Source organism: Myxocyprinus asiaticus, chromosome 7 (genome assembly GCF_019703515.2).
Source record: "Myxocyprinus asiaticus isolate MX2 ecotype Aquarium Trade chromosome 7, UBuf_Myxa_2, whole genome shotgun sequence".
Classification (NCBI taxonomy): Eukaryota; Metazoa; Chordata; class Actinopteri; order Cypriniformes; family Catostomidae; genus Myxocyprinus; species Myxocyprinus asiaticus.
In genome coordinates, this window is record NC_059350.1 from 54,767,639 (window position 1) to 54,788,300 (window position 20,662).

The following is a 20,662-nucleotide window of genomic DNA, read 5'->3' on the forward strand; positions in this document are numbered from 1 at the left end:
GGTATTTGCATACCTGTGAAGCTCAGGTGATGTTTAGACTGTGCCATATAGCAGGAATGTAAACAGAAGATTTTTCACCTTTCACGGGGGCTTCAACAGACTCAGATGTAACTGGACCTGCTTGACCTGCTCTGCGTGAGATTTGAACCGGGGTCTCCAGTATGGGTGGTGGGTGTGCTGATGAGGAGGCTAAAGCCCCTAGCATTAGTTGCTGGTGCACTTCTTGAGGCCAGGGGAGTGAGGTTTACACATACGGCACAGCTATCACGTACCAGCTGGCTCCCATTACACAGAGGATCTTAATATTACAAAATGACTCAACTCTGACTCGTTTGTTTAAGGTCTCGGACTTGACTCGGACTCGATTAAGGTGGACTCCAACCCAACACTAATTAATATACACCATACTACAATTATGTAAACAAACTGGCATTTAAAGAGTTAAAATCCTGAAAATGAATGAATATTTGGTAGTTATGATCAGGACTGATGTTGGTTAAAAAAATTAACTAATTGAAAGTGGAAAATAATATTAATATATAAAAATATTATGGCCTTTTTTTGTCGCTGACATTTTTGTCCTGTAAGGACCTCTGAGTAACTGAGTAACACGTTTCTTCAGAACATAAACAATGAGTTTTTGACCTTTGCTTTTCGTTTATCTGAGTAGTTTGTTATCTGGATAATTGCCAGAGAGTAAAAACTAGTGATGTTGTGTAAACATAGAAATAAAATGAACAATATCATTAAATATTAACTGAGTAACTAAATGTTAAATATTGATATTTGATAATGAATTCACTGTATCGATATTGAAAGCGGAACTGATGTGTTCGCTTGATGTTTCCGGGGGAGTTATTATGTGTCCACACTGCCACCGGGTGTTGTGAGTGTGATGTGTGTTATTATATCATCATTTAAACTTATTTTGGTATTTAAACATATCAGGTATGTCCGAATCAGCAATATTCATAGAGTTGGTGTTGTCATGTTGTTTAACTTTAATCACAGATAACAGATTTATTCCTCTGTTATTGTTGTATGTTCAGAATCAGAGCTTTATTGGTTCAATGTTCTTTGTTTTGGTTTTACAGAAGCTCTAAACACTATGAACCACTAAAACATTTAGGAGCCAAAAGGCTGTTTTTAGTTGCCAATTTGCAGAATTGCTCAATTTAGATAACTGATTAATCTGCCGATATTTTTAAATATATATATATATATATATATATATATATATACATACTGAAATTTTGCTGGTAGTTATCTTACCATGTATGGTGAGAAATTATATTTTATTTAACAAGACAATGTATGTTATTTTATGTTAAAATATAAAAAAAAAAAATAAACGTTTTTAGAAGTGAAAAGTATGATTCACCTCATTGTTAATGCTGAAAAGAAAATACCATGTACTTTTTCAGTCAACTATTCTTAAAATTACGGTGTAACAGAGTTCTGGAAACCACAGCTGACTGTTTTTGCTGCAAATTGAACAGGATATATATTATTGTAAATATTTATTTTATATATATATATATATATATATATATATATATATATATATATATATTATTATTATTATTATATAAAATGTGTTGAAAATGTTCTTAGTCCGGGTAGCCCAGACACAGAGGCTACAGGAGTTTATTGTGCAAAAAATAAAAACCAATTAGCAGAAAAAAAGCAAGATTTTGGTACATAATGCTGTAATTTAAATTATAAAGAAGCCTGAAGTACACCGGAGACTCTTATTTTGAAATGTCTACACTCCCAGTTGAGCGCTCACCTGAGCTCAAACCCATTTCGTGAATCTTTTCAGCTGATGCATTTAAAGGGACAGTTCACCCAAAAATGAAAATTCTCTCATCATTTACTCACCCTCATGCCATCCCAGATGTGTGACTTTCTTTCTTCTGCAGAACACAAATGAAGATTTTAGAACAACATTTCAACTCTGTAGGTCCATACAATGCAAGTCAATGGTGACCAGAACTTTATACCTCCAAAAAGCTCATAAATGCAGCATAGAAGTAATCCATAAGACTCCAGTGGTTTAATCCATGTCTTCAGAAGTGATATGGTATATAGGTGTGGGTGAGAAACAGATTAATATTTAAGTCCTTTTTTACTATAAATCTCCACTTTCATTTTCACATCTGAAAGTCACATGTGGTGCCTCTTTAGTTTCACTTACAGAAAAAAGTCATATACATCTTAGATCAAAGATAAACATCTAGACTAAAGGTCGACCGATAGTGGATTTTACAACTAAGGTGGTGAAAAAGGCCAATAGCCGATTAATCGGCTGTTATTTTTGTCTTTTCTTACTATGAAGGGCACAGATATAGAAGCAACAAGAGTCCAATATGAATAAAATCCCAAATGCACTTTATTGTTTTACCAAAATCCAATAGATCCAAAAAGCAACTATCGGCACCGATTAATCGGTAAAAACCGATATATCGGTTTACCTCTAATCGAGACAGAATAAACCAAAAAATAGAGAAGAATCTTATGTACAGGTGCATATTTACATACATGTACATCTTTATTTTGTAATTCCTGAGAAAATATAGGAAAGTAAAAGTAACATTAGTGGCTGTTATCTGTTACTTGATTCTTATGTATGTTATGTAAATGAGATCGTAATAGCTGTATTATGTGTTTCTGTTGTTCTCAGGTGTGTGAGCAGGTAAGATGGGAGTTCATGGCTTGTGGAAGCTCTTGGAAAGCACCGGAAAACCCGTCAACCCTGAGACACTGGAGGGGAAGATCTTAGCTGTCGGTATCCTTTACTTCATCAACAACATGATCTTATAATCCCATGGGGTTTTGGATTTGTGTGGTGATAGTACCGTGTTATTCTTTAAGGACGTGAAAGATGACCTGGTCGTGTTCTTAACAGATTTAGTGAGATTCACCCTTCAGAGAACCATGTAAATACCCTGGTACATGAATATGGTAATCATTCAGTACTGTGGTATTACCATCACTGTACCATGGAACAATGAAGTCTTTTTGCTGTTGTGTGTTTGTCTGTTTGGATCCATAACTAACCCATCTCAGATATCAGCATCTGGTTGAATCAGGCGGTTAAAGGTGTGCGGGATCATGATGGTAATAACGTTCAGAACGCTCATCTGCTCACACTCTTCCATCGGCTCTGTAAGCTGCTGTTCTTCAGGATCAAACCCGTGTTTGTGTATGATGGAGACGCGCCGCTGCTCAAGAAACAAACGCTGGTGAGTTTATACAGCCGTGATGTTCAGATCTGTGTATGGACCGCAGAAGATGTTTTAAACATGAATCTAAAGGTCAAACAGGAATATGAGGTCAGGAATAACAACGTCCTCAAATGTGTTTGACAGGCGATCAGGAGACAGCGCAGGGAGGAAATGACACGTGAATCCAAACTAACCAATGAAAAACTGCTCAGGACGTTTCTGAAGAGACAAGCCATCAAAGCTGCTCTAGGTGATCAAAGGTGGGAACCAAACTGCACATGTCCAGGTCATATTTCACCCCAATAATAATAAAAAGAAATTATAATAATATTTTGCATCAAGAAAATGAAAACTTGTTTTTAACAACCATTAAGATTTTTGCTGGACATTGTTTGTAATTTACATTATTTATAAATATTGATAATTGTATTATTTAAATGCAATTTCAATTATATTTCATATTTTTTCCATTAGAGAAATAAGAATTTGATTTTTTTAGTTTTACATCACTGTAATTAGAATTTGGGGAATTTTCATGACAATTAAACACACACCCCCAAAACTCTCATTACCATATTACTTCTGGATGTTATTTGTAATTCTCATTATTTTCTAACCCTGACCCTTTTCTCAATAGATTATTATTTATGTAATAGTCATGTTTTAATGTATTAAAGTAAAACATTTAATACATTTTATAATTAAAATCAGTATAAATTAAATACAATTATAATTGTATTATTTAAATACATTTGGAATATTTTGTAATTAAAATCAGTATAAATTAAATACAATTATAATTGTATTTAAATACATCTGGAATATTTTGTAATTAAAATCAGTATAAATTAAATACAATTATAATTGTATTATTTAAATACATTTGGAATATTTTGTAATTAAAATCAGTATAAATTAAATACAATTATAATTGTATTATTTAAATACATCTGGAATATTTTGTAATTAAAATCAGTATAAATTAAATACAATTATAATTGTATTATTTAAATACATTTGGAATATTTTGTAATTAAATCAGTATAAATTAAATACAATTATAATTGTATTATTTAAATACAATTTGAATATTTTATAATTAAAATCTGTATAAATTAAATACAATTATAATTGTATTATTTAGATACATTTGGAATATTTTGTAATTAAAATCAGTATAAATTAAATACAATTATAATTGTATTATTTAAATACAAGTTGAATATTTTATAATTAAAATCAGTATAAATTAAATACAATTATAATTGTATTATTTAAATACATTTGGAATATTTTGTAATTAAATCAGTATAAATTAAATACAATTATAATTGTATTATTTAAATACAATTTGAATATTTTATAATTAAAATCTGTATAAATTAAATACAATTATAATTGTATTATTTAAATACATTTGGAATATTTTGTAATTAAAATCAGTATAAATTAAATACAATTATAATTGTATTATTTAAATACAAGTTGAATATTTTATAATTAAAATCTGTATAAATTAAATACAATTATAATTGTATTATTTAAATACATTTGGAATATTTTGTAATTAAAATCAGTATAAATTAAATACAATTATAATTGTATTATTTAAATACAATTTGGATATTTTATAATTAAAATCTGTAATAAAAAAAGGCAGTACAACAAATACTGCCTCAATTATAATACTTTAAAACTGTATTATTTTTAATAATAATACAGTAATTATAATTTTATTGTTTAAATACTATTTGAATATTTTATCATTAAAATCTGTATAAATTAAAGGCAGTACATGATTATAAATACTGGTTTAACTTTTTAAAATATAAAAAAATACAATATTTATAATTGTATTATGTAAATACAATTTGACTCCTATTTAATATTTATTCCTATTACAGTAACAAGAATGAGACTTTTTTTGCATTGCAGTAATGAGAATTTGGAGAGATCTGCTTAAATGTTGTAAAATGAAAATATAAAAATAAGAAAAAAATGTAAATGATTTTCTTTAAAATTAACAATTTTAAAAAATGGGAATATTCCTAAACAAATTTTCTTGAGGTAAAATATAATATGCCCTGGTCATGTTCTCGACGGGATTCGGGAGATTCACAATAACGTTTAATATTTACCTACTTAGAATTCACATTTAAATGTAAGTAGCTTCAGCCACATTGCCCTGCCCTCTATACTTCATGTTTTTCTGCTTCACAGCTATCTAATGAAATACACAGAAAGAGTTAAGAATGAATGAGCTTAAAGCAAAAGATGGTTGTGTCAAACGTCTTTTCTTGTTACTACAGTCAAGAGGTGATTCCCAGCCTGTCGTCTGTCAGATGTGATGATGTTGATGACATGTATGTTCTGCCGACTCTTCCTCCTGACGAAGAGAAAGAGCAGAGCAGGTGAGATAAGAGGAATAACACAAACAACACATTCATCAATAACAAACATGCTTGTATCTTTATGTCCTTCATGTGTCTTACTGTCACACTTTTACTTCCACTATAGTTCAGATGAAGAGACGGAGAGAGATGAATCTATGCAGAACTACAGCACATATCAGGTGAGATTAACCAATCACAGACAGAACACACACAATTAAATATATGAGAAACAAATCAATAACACACTGTTTGTGTGTGTCTCTACAGGAAGAGATGTATGAAAACCCAAACTCTGTTGACATTAATTCAGAGGAGTTTTCACTCATGCCACCAGAAATCAAACATGAAATCCTGAAAGAAATGAAAGAGTTTAACAAAAGACGACGCACACTGTACCACAAACCACCAGAGGTGAACAAATATATTTATCTGTCTGTCCATCTGTGTCTGTCTGTGTGTCTGCCTGTCTGTCTATCGAATTGTCTGTCTGTGTGTCTGTCTATCGATTTGTCTGTCTGTCTGCCTATCTGTCCATTGATTTGTCTGTGTGTCTGTCTATTGATTTGTCACTGTCTGTCTGTCTGTCTGTCTGTGTGTCTGTCTATCCGTGTGTCTGTCTGTCTGTTTGTCTATCGATTTGTCTGTCTGTGTGTCTCTGTTGGTTTGTCTGTCTGTATGTCTATCAGTCTGTCTCTTTCTCTCTCTCTCTCTATCTATCTGTCTGTCTGTCTGTCTATCTGTCTGTCCATCTATCAGTCTGTCTCTTTCTCTCTCTCTCTCTATCTATCTATCGGTCTGTCGATCTGTTTGTGTATGTCTGTCTGTATGTCCATCTATCTGTCTGTCTGTCTATCTGATGGTCTGTCTATCTGTATGTCCATCTATCTGTCTGTCTGTCTATCTGTTGGTCTGTCTGTCTGTCTGTCCATCTATCGGTCTGACGGTCTGTCTGTTTGTCTGTCTATCGATTTGTCTGTCTGTGTGTCTGTCTGTCGGTTTGTCTGTCTGTATGTCTATCAGTCTATCTATCTATCGGTCTGTCTGTCTGTCGATCTGTTTATGTATCTGTCTGTCTGTATGTCCATCTGTCTGTCTATCTGTTGGTCGGTCTGTCTGTCTGTCTGTCTGTCTTTCAACACATATGGATATGGATGTTTCCATATACTGAACAGCATCTCATCAGTGACACAGAATAGACTATGACACTGTAATATTTTCCTCATGTGTGTTTACTCTTCTCTCTGGTCCATCAGCGGTCAGGTGAGTTCTCTCAGTATCAGTTAGCTGGTTTACTGCAGAGAAACAAACTAAACCAGCGTCTGGAGGGAGTGGAGAAGGAAATGAATCATCGCAGCTCTGGAGGGGCGGAGCAACAGTACGGCGAGAGTAAAGATCATGACGTGGAGGTCAGACGGCTCGTGTCAGAGGACTCGTCACATTACATACTCATTAAAGGTCAGTATGCTGAGGAGTCTTAAGAGATGTGTGTACTGCACCGGGTCTGGTGTGATATAAAGCAATAAGCCACTCAAGTCCATGTGATTGTACCACAGCTAAAGACCACATGAAATAAAAATTAAACTGTTCTTCTGCCAAGTGACATAGTTCATTCGTCTGACCTTAGTTTGTTTACGGTTTCCAAGCATACAGGGCTGTCCTGCGGTTGCACCAGGCCCCGCGGCAATTAACAAAAATCGCTTTTGTTGATTAGTCGAGGCTGAAATTAACGGTTTGTTTTGTTAATATGCCTGTTTGTTAGAAATAGGAAATAAGGTGTAATTACCAGCCACTGATCACATCAAAAAAGGATTGTTCAATTGTTTTCAGGGTCCCAAAAGGCCGCTAAGACTCCAGACAGTCGGCCGTCACCAGCGCTGTGGTCCAGCTGTCCATGGGAAAGAAAAGGAAGACCTGCAGGAAAACCTGAACCACTGTGGCAGCCAATCACAGAAGATGACGAGAACAAGCCTTCCTCCTCCTCTTCATCAGCACCTAAACAGACGTGTGTTCAGGAGGAGGAAGCACCACCCTCCCCTCGCACCCTACACGCCATACAGAGTGCCATGATGGACACTAGCTCTGATGAAGATGATGAAGCAATCACTTTGAGAGCTGCACATGATGGAGGCAGAACAACAGGAACTGAAGATAAAGATGGAAGTGTTTCAATTCGAACTCTACACGCCATCAAGGATGATTCAACAGCCACCGATCTCCACAAAAACAGGAAACACATCATCATGATCAGCTCAGATGAAGATGAGGGTGAGCAGACAGTTGTAATTAATGATAATGAGCAGCTGACCAGAGACAGAGGTGTTTCTCCCAGGACTTTACTGGCCATTCAAGAAGCTCTGGGCTCTAAAACGGTAATGAGAAGCTCTGAGCGAGAAGAATCAGAGGAGGTTCTTGGAATCAGAAGCGCCGCTGCTGTCCGGATGGACGGATCTGATCTGATTCCAGGTGTTTCCTTACAGGCAGGTTCTTTAAAGTCAGATGAAGAAACAGAATCAAAACATCAGTCCAGTACACCTCTTCTTTATGTTTCTAAACCCAAAAGTCCAGAAGACACACGCGTGTCAGAAGGCGATGTTCTTCTGAGCTCTTCCTCTGATCATAAACATGTGAAAACGGATGAAGACGATCACATAGAAGAAAAAAACTGTGAGAATGTTGTGAAGAGTAATGATGATGTGGACAGCAGCTCTGAAGGTACAAATACACAGATTTCCTGCAAAAGATCAGTTTCTTATTCAGTATTTTTGCCTTGTTTTACAGTAAACAAATCTAAACGTCCTTAAAACAAGATATATATATATATATATATATATAACAAGAAAAGCAATGTTGTGTAAGATCCGACTTGTATTAATGCTTTCTTGGTCTTGGCAGTCAAGTACCACTGTTGCACTTAGTGGGTCAGATTGACCCGACTTATTAAATTACAGTTAAACAGTCACAGCTTGCACACAGGTCAACCAGCAGGTCATTTCGGTGAGGTTCAATGGGGTCCATCCTATGTACAAGGTTCAGGCAGTGGCATATGAAGTATCCCATTTCTTACAGTTAGAGTTGGCATCAGTTCATCCAGACAGACAGACAGACAGACACACACACACAGACATACACACACACAGACAGACAGACACACACACAAGCACACACAGACATACACACAGATAGACAGACACACACACAAAAACACAGACAGACAGACAGACAGACAAGCACACACAGACATACACACACACAGACAGACAGACACACACACACAAGCACACACAGACAGACAGACACACACACACACACACACACACACCTACACAGGCATTTGTTCCCATCAGTTTCCAAAGACTTCCATAGTTTTTATATTGAAGTAATAATATCGTGCAACTTATGTGTGTTTGTGTGAGCACATGTGTATTGGTGCATGAGTGTGTCTGCAATTATGAGTATTACCGTACTTATAAATATCATTTTTGAAATGAACCATTTTACAGTTTCTTCTTAGTCTTTATATGAACCGGGTCAAATTGACCCGTGAGTATGTCTTAGGTACTTTTTTTTATAGTGTTGTTTATTAATGTATGGAATTAATCATTTGACACTGTCAGATCCAGATCACCTCTGTGGAGGGTGTAACGAAGTTTCAGGCCGAAAAGTTAGTCAAGTTGATGTAAATCAGTGTTAAAAGTTCAAACGTCCATTCAAGGGTTAAAATAGTATTTCTTGAATTAAGTTTAGTTTTCTTACCCTATTGTTTGGAAGTAAATATATCTTGTTTTAAGGATGTTTAGATATTTACACTGGAAAAAAATTAAGTGACACTGAAACTGATTAATGAAGTTTCTGAGGTTTATTTATATATATATATATATATATATATATATCTGTCTTGTGTTTGTCAGAGAGTTTTATAGATGTGTCTGATGCTGAGGAACCATCTGAAACTGAGGAAGAACCAGTTAATAAAATCACATCAGTTGACGTGAATAAGAAAGAAAAGGAGGAAGACATGAAAGAGTCCAGCGATCAAAGCTCAGATGTAGATAATAGTGTAAACAATGAGTCAAAAACTGAACCATCTCAAGAATCAACAGCTGCTGCTGTGAGCGAGTGGGAACACATTGATATGGTAAATAAATTATATATACTGTACTTAGTTAAATATGTAGTGTCTAAATGAAAAGCAAGTGACACGACAAAACTAGAAGTCTTTTCTAATCAATGAAGCCGACTACGGTGCTTTCATTCCACTTTGCAGGTGTGTTGATTGTAAACATTCTGGTGTGGTCGTGTCAGTGTGTGTGCAGTTAAAGACTTGTAATGAATGAATGTCGTCCTGTAGGAGGAGCTGGTGCATTTAGAGAGAGATCTACAGGATGAACAGATCAGTCTGAGAGAGCAACAACAACAACAGGAACGCCACAGCAGCACCGTTACTGGACAGATGTGTCAAGAGAGCCAGGTGTGTGTGAACATGATAAACATGGTTTACTTTTCAATATTCACTTTATCACATTGTGTGTCCGTTTGTGCTTTAACTGTAAGTGCTGTATTTCAGCTTTATAGCTGTTTGTATTTGTCACATCATTACACACAAACACGGATCGCTCGCTGTTATAAGCTGCATGACATCATATCCCTCTTTTACACTGAAAAGTTTATTTGATTTTTACTGTCTCACTGATAGAAAAAAAAAAAAAAGTGGCTTCAGAATATATTGTTTGTTTCATTTTCATATCCTTTCTTTATATTTCAATAAATTATTACCCTACTATTGCCAGTAATCCATTTTCATTTGAGTTCGACAGTCTCTCACAGGACGTGATCTGCGTGATTTAGAATCTTTGTCTGTGTAGCTTGCCTCACTTTGGTTGTGTCGTGTTTCAGCGTCTAATGCCATTTGTCGAGTAAACGTAGATTAAAACTTTGTTGCATTCTATTATGCATTGCCCAACTGTCTTTGAACGCAAAAGCGCATCATCATAAGTGAAAGGCTCAGTATTCATTTTGTGCTGCCTGTTCTGGGTGGTTTGACCCAAGTAGGTGTTGCTGCAGCCCAGACATCTCCAAACAACGGTGGAAGCTCCAAAAGTGTGCAGGGTTACTCGAGAAGAGGGTTGGGACAACTTTCACACACAGTTAGGGTAAGGGTCGTGTTAGGGTCTCCCTTTATATTTGCTGGCGGTTTCAAGTAGGTATAGCTGCAACCCCGAGATCTCCAAACGGGGTCGGAAACTCCAAAAGAGTGTGAGGTTATTCCAAAAGGGGGTTGTGCCAACTCCAAAAGGGGGCGGCACTTCCACACAAGGTTTCGGGTAAGGGATGGGTTAGGGGCTCTTTATGACTTTGCTGGCGGTTTCAAGTAGGTACAGCTGCAGCCTGGGGATCTCCAAATGGTGGGGAAATCTCCAAAAGAAGGCGGGGTTACTCCAGAAGGGGGTGGGGTTATTCCAAAAGGGGGTTGTGCCAACTCCAAAAGGGGGCGTCACTTCCACACAAGGTTTCGGGTAAGGGATGGGTTAGGGGCTCTTTATGTCTTTGCTGGCGGTTTCAAGTAGGTACAGCTGCAGCCTGGAGATCTCCAAATGGGGGGTAATCTCCAAAAGAAGGCAGGGTTACTCCAGAAGGGGGTGGGTTTTTTTCCCAAATGGGGGTTGCGCCAACTCCAAAAGGGGCCGACACTTCCACACACGGTTAGGGTAAGGGTTGGGTTAGGGTCTCTGTATGTCTTTGCTGGTTATTACAAGTAGGTATAGCTGCAGCCCGGAGATCTCCAAATGGGGGCGGAAACTCCAAAAGAGGACGGAGTTACTCCATAAGGGGGTGGGGTTACTCCAGAAGAGGGTTGGATCAACTCCAAAATGGGGTGGCACTTCCACACATGGTTAGGGTTAGGGTAAGGGTTGGGTTAGGGTCTCTGTATGTCTTTGCTGGCGGTTACAAGTAGGTATAGCTGCAGCCCGGAGATCTCCAAATGGGGGCAAAAACTCCAAAAGAGGACGGCGCAAAATTTAATCGACAGACCTCAGTATTTAACATTTTTAATCCAATTGTGTAAAAAATGTGTCAGTACAATCAAGTACAATCAATAGTTATTTCAGTTCATGCATCACACTGGAAACGGAAGGTCAAGTCAATCCCGTAATGCAACGTGCTACATGATCTTACTCAAGTGTTATCTGACAATGTTCTGACAATTGCATAGTATACATACTGTCAATATATGATAGTATGCTATTTGGAACATGTTGTATATGGTGCATATGGTGTGATTTTAAAGCGGTTTGTTTTGCAGGAGCTGTTGCGTTTGTTTGGCGTACCTTTTATAGTGGCACCGATGGAGGCTGAAGCTCAGTGTGCGGCTCTGGACCGCTCGGATCATACGCACGGCACCATCACTGACGACAGCGACATCTGGCTCTTTGGTGGCCGTCATGTCTACAAGAACTTCTTCAACCAGAACAAATACGTGGAGCATTTCCAGTCTGTGGACATGCAAAACCAACTGGGTGAGCTCATATTTAATATTTTAAGTTATGACTGTGTTTGCAAGGCAGCGCTGTATCAAACATTCAGTTTTTATTTTATTCTGTTGACTCCAGTCCAACTTCGTCCTGTAGATCATTTCAGTATTCGTTTTTTCAAATCTTGTTTTTTAATAATTATGTGTGCAGTTTTGGAGAAATAGACAAGTGTGACTGTGTATCCTGTGATGTAGGTTTAGACAGGACTAAGATGATCAATCTTGCGTATCTGCTGGGCAGCGACTACACTGAAGGCATTCCAGGGGTGGGATACGTCACCGGAATGGAGATACTCAACGAGTTTCCTGGTGCTGGATTAGAACCACTCATGCAGTTCAGGTCAGAAACACATCGACATTGCACAAGAGGAGATGTTTAAGAGAAATGCTCACGCTGCTCTTGCCCATACAATGACATTTTTGTTGTTTTGTCTGTAGTGAGTGGTGGACTAAAGCTCAGGAGAATAAGAAACTAGCTGTTAATCCCAAAGACACAAAAGTGAAGAAGAAACTGAGAAATGTACAGCTTCATCCTGGTTTTCCAAACCCTGTCGTGGCTCAAGCGTACCTGCAACCCACCGTTGACCAATCAGATGCCTCGTTCAGCTGGGGCCACCCACACCTGGAGCTCATTAAGGAATATCCTTCACATTGTTTCTGATATTAAAGTAACAGAAGTGTTTGTAGTCATTATTTGTGCACAATATGTTGAAAAGTGTTTCTTAACCAGTCTAAAGTTCTGTCAGAGTCGTTTTGGTTGGAACAGTAGAAAGACGGAAGAGACGTTACGGCCCGTCCTAAAACAGCTTAATACCCAACAGGTGACGTACATCCAGAATCTCGTTAGTCTAAAATCCCACATAGCTGTGTATTAATGCGAATTTGCTACAACGGTCAAGTTTTTTCTCCCATTGGAGGGTTAGGTTTAGATGTTTGCGTCTTTTTCAAACTTGTAAAAACCTGCCGACATAATGTTGGAATTTCACTCTTGGTCTTCGGGCGTTTTGTGACTGTAACTGTGTCTTTGTGTATGTGCAGACGCAGCTTCGCATTGATTCATTCTTCCATTTGGAGCAGCAGGAGCGGCAGTTGATCCGTAGTCAGCGTCTGCGCAGAGCGGTAACCTGTCTCAAGAGAAAAGAACGAGAGGAGGATGATGAGGATGATGAAGAGACTTCTCCAGCTAAACAGGGAAAGAGTGCGGCCTCCAATATGTGCCGGGGTGGAGATGAGGCCCCTGGTGCTGCGGGGCCCTTAGCAGGAGGATTTCTAGGATCAGCGGTGCATGTAAACACCCCCACAGACCTGCAGGAGGGCAGAGTTACTCATGACAGGATGCTGATGTCATCGGGGGCGGAGTCAAGCAGCTCCAGCTCAGAGGATGAGGCGGAACGTGGGCGAGGTGTCGTTATGGTTACAGCGCGATCCGTGTTTGAGGGGACAACGAGAGGAAGACGAACAGGGCGAGGAGGAAGAGGGAGAGGAAAGAGCAAAAACGAATGACAACAAACATATTTACTCATAAATAATGTGGATTTACAGAACAAGAGATACTAGTTTGTTGTGGATGAGAATTTAAAAATGTTAAGAGTAATGAAGAAACTAAGTGTCTTGTGTTTTTCAAAGCAAAGAATTTCTAAATGACTAACTACGGTGCTGTACAATTAAGATCCAGCATAATGGACCCTTTTCATATTTCTGGGTTTGGAACGCATAAGGGTGATATTTGTGTCAACTCAACCAGAGGACCCCGGCTAAAAATTTTGTTTTTGAGAAGTGTGATTACTGGTGAAAAATGAACATAAATGACAATGAAAGCCAAAATATTAAATGCCATGGATCAATATTTACCGAGTAATCCATTATTTTGTAGAGGGGGGTCAAAATGCTAATTTTCCCCTATTACAACTCAAACTACAGCTAAAAAAAAATAACCTTGGAAAGGTGTCAGTGTCATTATTTTATTTTTACACAGAGATAGGTAGATCTATTACTAAACTCTGTTGACTTCAGCACCCCTTGGTGCATTATAAGCAAATGGGGTGAGTCCAAAAATGGGACAAAACACTTTTTTGTGCTGTTTATCCAAAGTTGAAGTGCCTGTAATTCCAGAATTATGAAATATATCTTAATATCCAGTCAGATTCTGGATCAAAACAAACTTTACTTTTTGTATCTTCATTCTTAAGACCCTGTATGGTCAAATCTCAGAGATATGGGGCTCTCAACGTGTCTCCATTCATAAATTGTTAAATTTGACCCATTTATAATGGTTGAGAACCAAATGTGGGTCACATGGTATAAAACTAATTTTTCTTGTCCAACAAAACAAAGTTCTGAAGTACAAATAATGTTGAAACCAGAAATGTACCTTTATGTGTTCACATTAAAACAATAATGTTTTAATGTGAATAAATAGAACTACAGTAGGGTAAATGTTAAAATGTACATTACATAATTAAAAAATAAAACAAATATAAATGTTTGCTTGACTTACGCTGCTAAATAAGGTGGAAACACATCAGACTGAAAAGGGTCCATTGTTTCATAAATGCAACAACATAAAATAATGTCAAATCAAGTATCTCTTTAAACTTTGACACATTATATCAGATCTACAAGATCACATTCCTTATTTAAACTGAATCTTCCAAACTATTCCAACATACTGTATGAATTGTTTTTACCTTTAGATGAATATGCAAGAATGTTTTTCCTTTACGCAAAGAACAATAAAATTGCAAATTCAAATCTAAACTTATTTGTACTGTGTTTTTATAATACAAATCAAGAAATATACAATAGCGCAATAATGCTGTTCGAATATTTTATATACAGATATACAGTTATGTGCAGGTGATGTATTGAAGAAGAGGTAGGATATGTTAAAGAATATAAATGAAATATGGATATAAGTAGGAATGGTTGGATTGAATATTGCACATGGTTGTATTGAACAAAGGAAAGGATTTGGGGGCAGTTTTAACTGTTCATGAGATGGGTAGCCTGAGGGAAAAAACTGTTCCTGTGCCTGACGGTTCTGGTGCTCAGAGCTCTGAAGCGTCAGCCAGAAGGCAACAGTTCAGAAAGGTAGTGGGCAGGGTGAGTGTCAGTGTTGGGGTGTTCCTCCTAAAGTCCACAATCATCTCCACCATTTTGAGCGTGTTCAACTCAAGGTTGTTTTGACTGCACCAGACAGCCAGCTGTTTAACCTCCCTTCTGTATGCAGACTCCTCATCATCTTGGATGAGGCCGATAACAGTAGTGTCATCTGCAAACTTCAGGAGCTTGACAGAGGGGTCCTTGGCAGTGCAGTCATTTGAATACAGGGAGAAGAGTAGTGGAGAGAGCACACATCCCTGGGGGGCACCAGTGTTGATGTAAACTTGCGTTGTCTCATTTTTTGAACAAACTGATTTTTGTCAGTTATCAGCGTATTGGTTTGCATGTGAATGCACTCAGTGAAATGTTCTAGTGCTGTTATATGAAATAATGCACTGGAACTAACTGTTGTATAAAGCTGTACGTCATTCACATAACAGCGAAAGCGAATGCTGTGTTTCCTAGTGGTATCACCTACAGAGAGTGTTTACAGGGAGAATAACAAAGGGCCTAACACTGAGCCTTGTGGCACACCATGCTATTCTCTTTGAGTTTTTAAGGGTTTACTTTGTTACTCCTTTTAGTTTGATAGTGCATTACTGCAGTTTCATAATCCACAGTGTAATAAACCTCACGGTGCCTCCACACAGACATCTATTGAAAACTGTCACTGCATTGCTCTATAATGTTTAGATGCTCTCAGCTGCTCATCACTCATGATTGAAGAGTGTTACTGTGATCTGAACCAAAACACAATCTGAATACCTGCTTCAAGAACTTGATCCACAGATTCACTATATCATCTCTCAGTTATGTTAAGCTATAATCTGGGAAATATGTGTTTGTGTGTGTGTGTGTGTGTGTGTGTGTGTGTGTGTGTGAAAGAGAGAGAGAGAGAGAGAGCCAACAAGGGATTCCTGGCCTTGGAGTGTCTTGTTTACTCTTCCACTATATATCAGTCCCACTGGATCAGACGGATTCCCTTTACTGGCTGACCTGCATTTTCTCTGCAGCTGTCACTGTCACTTATCTGAAACCCAAAGTAGCTTGTTCAAGTGTGACACTAATGTTGGACAGTGACTCTAAAGTAGAGAGACCAATAAGGGGGAATAGACGACAGCAGTTTGAAATTGGACTTATAAGGAATAAACGTTATCAGATGCAAGAACCAGAAATGGACCAGGATGAAAACAATATCCAGGGTGGGTGTAAATAATCTGTCTTCATTCTACACTTATAGTTTCTAGACAAATACACAAAAGTTCTCAGTCTTATATGTGGTATTGGTATGTCTTTATAGATAGCACAGAAAACACGTACAGACCAATCAAATAATTTCTACATCAAGTGCTCTCAAATAAACGTGGTGCATGACTACTAATGTCTTTTTCCTTTTGTAAAATGTGTAAGTCTGCAGCTAAATTTACATGTCAATAAAATATGCATACTTGCAACAAGCATACTACCATCTGTGTTAACGCTTACCTCCGCACTCTTATCTGTATGCTCAGTATGTGGTTATGGATCATATAATGGCATCCACCTCTCTTACGTAATGCCATAGCTGTCAGCGTGGGCACATTTAGTGATCTCCATTTACACTACAAAATCTGTAGATACAATCACTGCATGATTTGCATACTGTGATCAAAGTATTGTGTTTACAGACACTGCAATGGTGTTACGAATAGGGTATAAAATAGGGCTAAAATTGTCCTTTTTTTAACAAAGTATCGATGAAAAAAAATGGATCAGCTTCAGAAAATGTTGTTTGTCCACCTCACGAGGTCAAACTAAATATTATATAGAATTTGTGCAACCCTGTTACTATAATTTAGGAATTGGGATGCATCTACATACAGTTTAAAACCCTTATTTGTGTGATTTTCTAGCAATAACATTAAATAAACAAATGTGAAATTATTTTATTCCTAGGCTGAAGGTTCTACAAAAATAAAAATACGCAAGAATGGGTAACAGGGTTGAAAATTTAGCCTAAGTGAAGCTAACACTTAGTAGGGGCAAGTAACTTTAATAACAGGGTTGAATGGTTGAGCGTGACAAATGCAATCAACAAAACAATGTGCTGAAATTCAGGAAACCTTTGAACCCTATTCATGGGGGAAAAAAAGCATGTGCATGGTTTTGTAAAAGTTTGACATGTACAGGTAACTTTCTGGTAGCCTAAAAAAATAGATGTAATTTACATCTCAATTCCACTGAACAACAGATATTAACAAGTATTGCACATTATTGTGTTTGCAGAAGTCAGCCCAGATAGTGAACTGGCAGCAGCAATTATGAAGAGGCAATTTCGCCCGTCTCTCATTAAAACAGAAGCGTGGGAAGGGTACATCTTCGCTGACATGGAGATTAAAATTAAAGAGTCAACAGACTGCTATGGTGCCGTACTGTGGCCCTCGGTACGTTTCAGTAAAGCTTAAACGGTGTTCATTGATATCATTCAGATTGACAAGTAAAAACAATACTAGTAAATGTTAAGAGTTATCTGTTTGTGATTTTCTGTTTTCAGGCAATGGTGTTGTGTCATTTCCTCGACACTCACCGTGATGAATATAACCTCATGGATAAGAACATTATTGAACTAGGAGCCGGGACGGGTCTTGTTACTATAGTAACCAGCCTTCTAGGTGAGAGAGACCATGTTTTGTTATAAAGGAATTTTGTCCGGACGTCCCAATAACTGTACTGTTGTGGTATCAATGTGGTAAAACCATGTAACTTTAATGTAAGGTATTAAATCAAATATTACTATAGTTCTAAAACTGAGACACTGTAGTATCCAACCAACCACTGTTATACCATGGTACTTTGATAAATACCATGGTTAAAGATTACCATATTAATTTACCAAGGTATTTCCATGGTCCTCCAAGGTAAGTCAAAGAGTATCATGGTGTTGTCTTCATGGTAGTGTCTAAACCACTAACAACTATGGTACTGTTGGTACTCTTCTCCATCTCCAGGAGCAAAAGTGACATCCACAGACCTGCCAGATGTTCTGAGTAACCTGAGACACAATGTGAACCGTAACACCAGGGGGCGCTGTCGCCATCAGCCACAGGTGACTGAACTCAGTTGGGGCAAACAGCTGGAGGAAAGCTTCCCACATGTGTCCTGTCGGTACGATTACATCATTGCAGCGGATGTTGTGTACGGCCATCCTTACCTCAACGAACTCCTGGACACCTTCTTGTACCTCTGCTCCGACAACACCGTGATCTTATGGGCCATGAGGTTCCGTCTGGACCCAGAGAACAGCTTTGTGGACACATTTGAGAAACATTTTTGCCTGCAAGAACTCTACGATCTGCCCAGTCTGCATATAAAGCTGTACAGCGCACGCAAACGGCGCAAAGACACAACATAGAGTGCATTTGAAACTAGAATTGGACTGTTTACATTTTTAAAGCATGGCCGGTACTAAGATGCAACATTTGGGGGGGCATTTTTAACTTAAGGGTGGGCTCATGGTTGTCTCTTCATCGGACCAGGAAGGGGATTTCAGAAGTTTCTGGGAAGGCACAAGAAAAAATCAGTCATGCTTAGGTCAACCTAAAAATCAAAATGGACTCTATTTGCTTTCTTAATAACGTTCTTGGTCTTATTATGAACGATTCATCAGTGCGTGTTATTCCAAAGAGAAAAGGTTTATCTTTGTAATCTTTCATCAAACTGCTCTGCTTCATAATGACCAGTCTGATCTCATGAAATTTACGTAATAATGGCAACATTTTTGCAAACCAAAATTACATGCTTCATTACATGTTTGGCTGCAGGTTCCCAGTGAAATGTCCAGTGGGGGGCGCCAGAAGCGAGTTAAATAATGTAATCAGACGAGGTTTTTAAGGTGAATTTTAGATGGGGGTTTTAATGAGTAAAACGTACTTCCCTTACCTAAAACTTAACCTTAACCTAACCGATAGTGTCTTAAAAGATAAATGCGAGGTAAACAAAACTGACATTCTTACCCTTAAAACGTTAAAGTCTCCATATACATAAGTCAGGCATATGAGGTATCATTTGAAAGCTTAGAATCTGATCTTTTCAGAGATAAACATCACTTCTGCATTTATGTTACTTCAAATAACAAAATAAGGCCTCAAAACATTCGCAGCGCAAATTAGCGCCCCCTAGAGGTAAGGGGGTAGAAATATTCATATGAAAATAAAAGTCCTTCATATAGCACTTAAATGGACAAGTCCTATATCAAATGAAAGCTCTCATTCTAAGGAATGTGACTGTATAGATTATTTTGTTGCCCTAATACCACAGTTCAAAAGATTTTCAAAAGAATCACAAAGTGAAATATGATTTCTGTAAGTCATCAAATACAAACGTCTCATTTATGCTCCGATTACTGCTGCTGTAAACCCCAAATAGCCAAAAACATTATATTTACTTTTACCTTAGAAAGTTTTCCAAAAAATTAGCCATCGTTTACTTGTCTGTGAGCTTGTTTGGCTGAAGAATCCAATGTTATATCTTAGATGTCCACAACAAAATATGCAATCCAGCTGGAAAAGCATGCAAAACAAATCATCAGATAATATGTGTTCGACTATTGAATATGAATGTTATATCATCGCAAAGGGGAGGATCTCAGCTTTCTAATGACATATAGATTGAGCTTCTAGTCCACTCAGAGGCCGAGATATTCAAGCAAACACATTATATTGCGTTGCTTCTACGGCACTTTCGCTTCACTTTCACTTTCGTTTCGAGCATTCTTGGCTGGTTTTGACCCGTGGTCTTACGAGTTTTGCACTTTAGAGTGCAAAATTAGTGTTTATAAAGTCATAAACAGTCAGAGTCAGTGTTGGGGAGTAACGGAATACATGTAACAGGATTACATATTTAAAATACTAAATATAAGTAACTGTATTCCATTACAATTACAATTTAAATTGTTAATCAGAATACAGTTACATTCAAAAAGTATTTCGATTACTGAAGAGATTACTTTGCATTTTATTGTCATTTGCTTAATTTAATATTTAGTCCTTTCAGATGGAAAACATTTATCCATGTAAATGATGCGATCTGAGGAGCGTTTGAACAGCGGTGAAACACTTTCTTATGATGCGTTTCATTCATACGAGCGCTTTCACACTGTTGTGAGTGAAATATGACGTCATTCAGAAACTTTCCCTTGGGAGCTTAATAAAGGAGCTACATCATGTTTCTACAGCTTAACAACAAAACTGAAACACTTTAACAGATGAAACATAAATCCAGTTAATACATGATTACATGCCTTGTCAATGTTGTTTATGCAGTTAGGGTATTTTTACTAGAAATGCTAACAGGTGTAGCCTTAAACATTGTATAGAAAGCTACAAATAATATATTATATGAACAGAATCCACATACGATCAGAAAAGGATGTC

General features: G+C 37.4%; 3 protein-coding genes across 3 annotated transcripts in view; 2 read left to right on the top strand and 1 right to left on the bottom strand.

Moving 5' to 3' along the window:
* The first annotated feature begins 854 nt into the window (after positions 1 to 854).
* On the top strand, positions 855 to 14,871 carry ercc5 (excision repair cross-complementation group 5). The gene is made up of 16 exons (XM_051702029.1): positions 855 to 948; positions 2,684 to 2,788; positions 3,070 to 3,245; positions 3,372 to 3,487; positions 5,537 to 5,638; positions 5,745 to 5,799; positions 5,888 to 6,031; positions 6,874 to 7,075; positions 7,448 to 8,332; positions 9,529 to 9,755; positions 9,969 to 10,088; positions 11,922 to 12,135; positions 12,345 to 12,489; positions 12,588 to 12,787; positions 12,885 to 12,970; positions 13,188 to 14,871. Exons 2-16 carry the CDS (start codon positions 2,701 to 2,703, stop codon positions 13,650 to 13,652), a joined length of 3,225 nt encoding a protein of 1,074 aa, XP_051557989.1. The 5' UTR covers positions 855 to 948; positions 2,684 to 2,700; the 3' UTR covers positions 13,653 to 14,871.
* Positions 5,504 to 20,662, bottom strand: part of LOC127443425 (tripeptidyl-peptidase 2-like) — a 68,883-nt gene continuing 53,724 nt past the window's right edge. The window contains exon 29 of the mRNA XM_051702027.1: positions 5,504 to 5,613. The gene's annotated coding sequence lies outside the window, so the exon portion shown is untranslated. The remainder of the gene's footprint in view (positions 5,614 to 20,662) is intronic.
* On the top strand, positions 16,344 to 18,746 carry LOC127443468 (protein-lysine methyltransferase METTL21E-like). Its single transcript, XM_051702112.1, has 4 exons — positions 16,344 to 16,453; positions 17,517 to 17,674; positions 17,785 to 17,902; positions 18,239 to 18,746. Exons 1-4 carry the CDS (start codon positions 16,411 to 16,413, stop codon positions 18,640 to 18,642), a joined length of 723 nt encoding a protein of 240 aa, XP_051558072.1. The 5' UTR covers positions 16,344 to 16,410; the 3' UTR covers positions 18,643 to 18,746.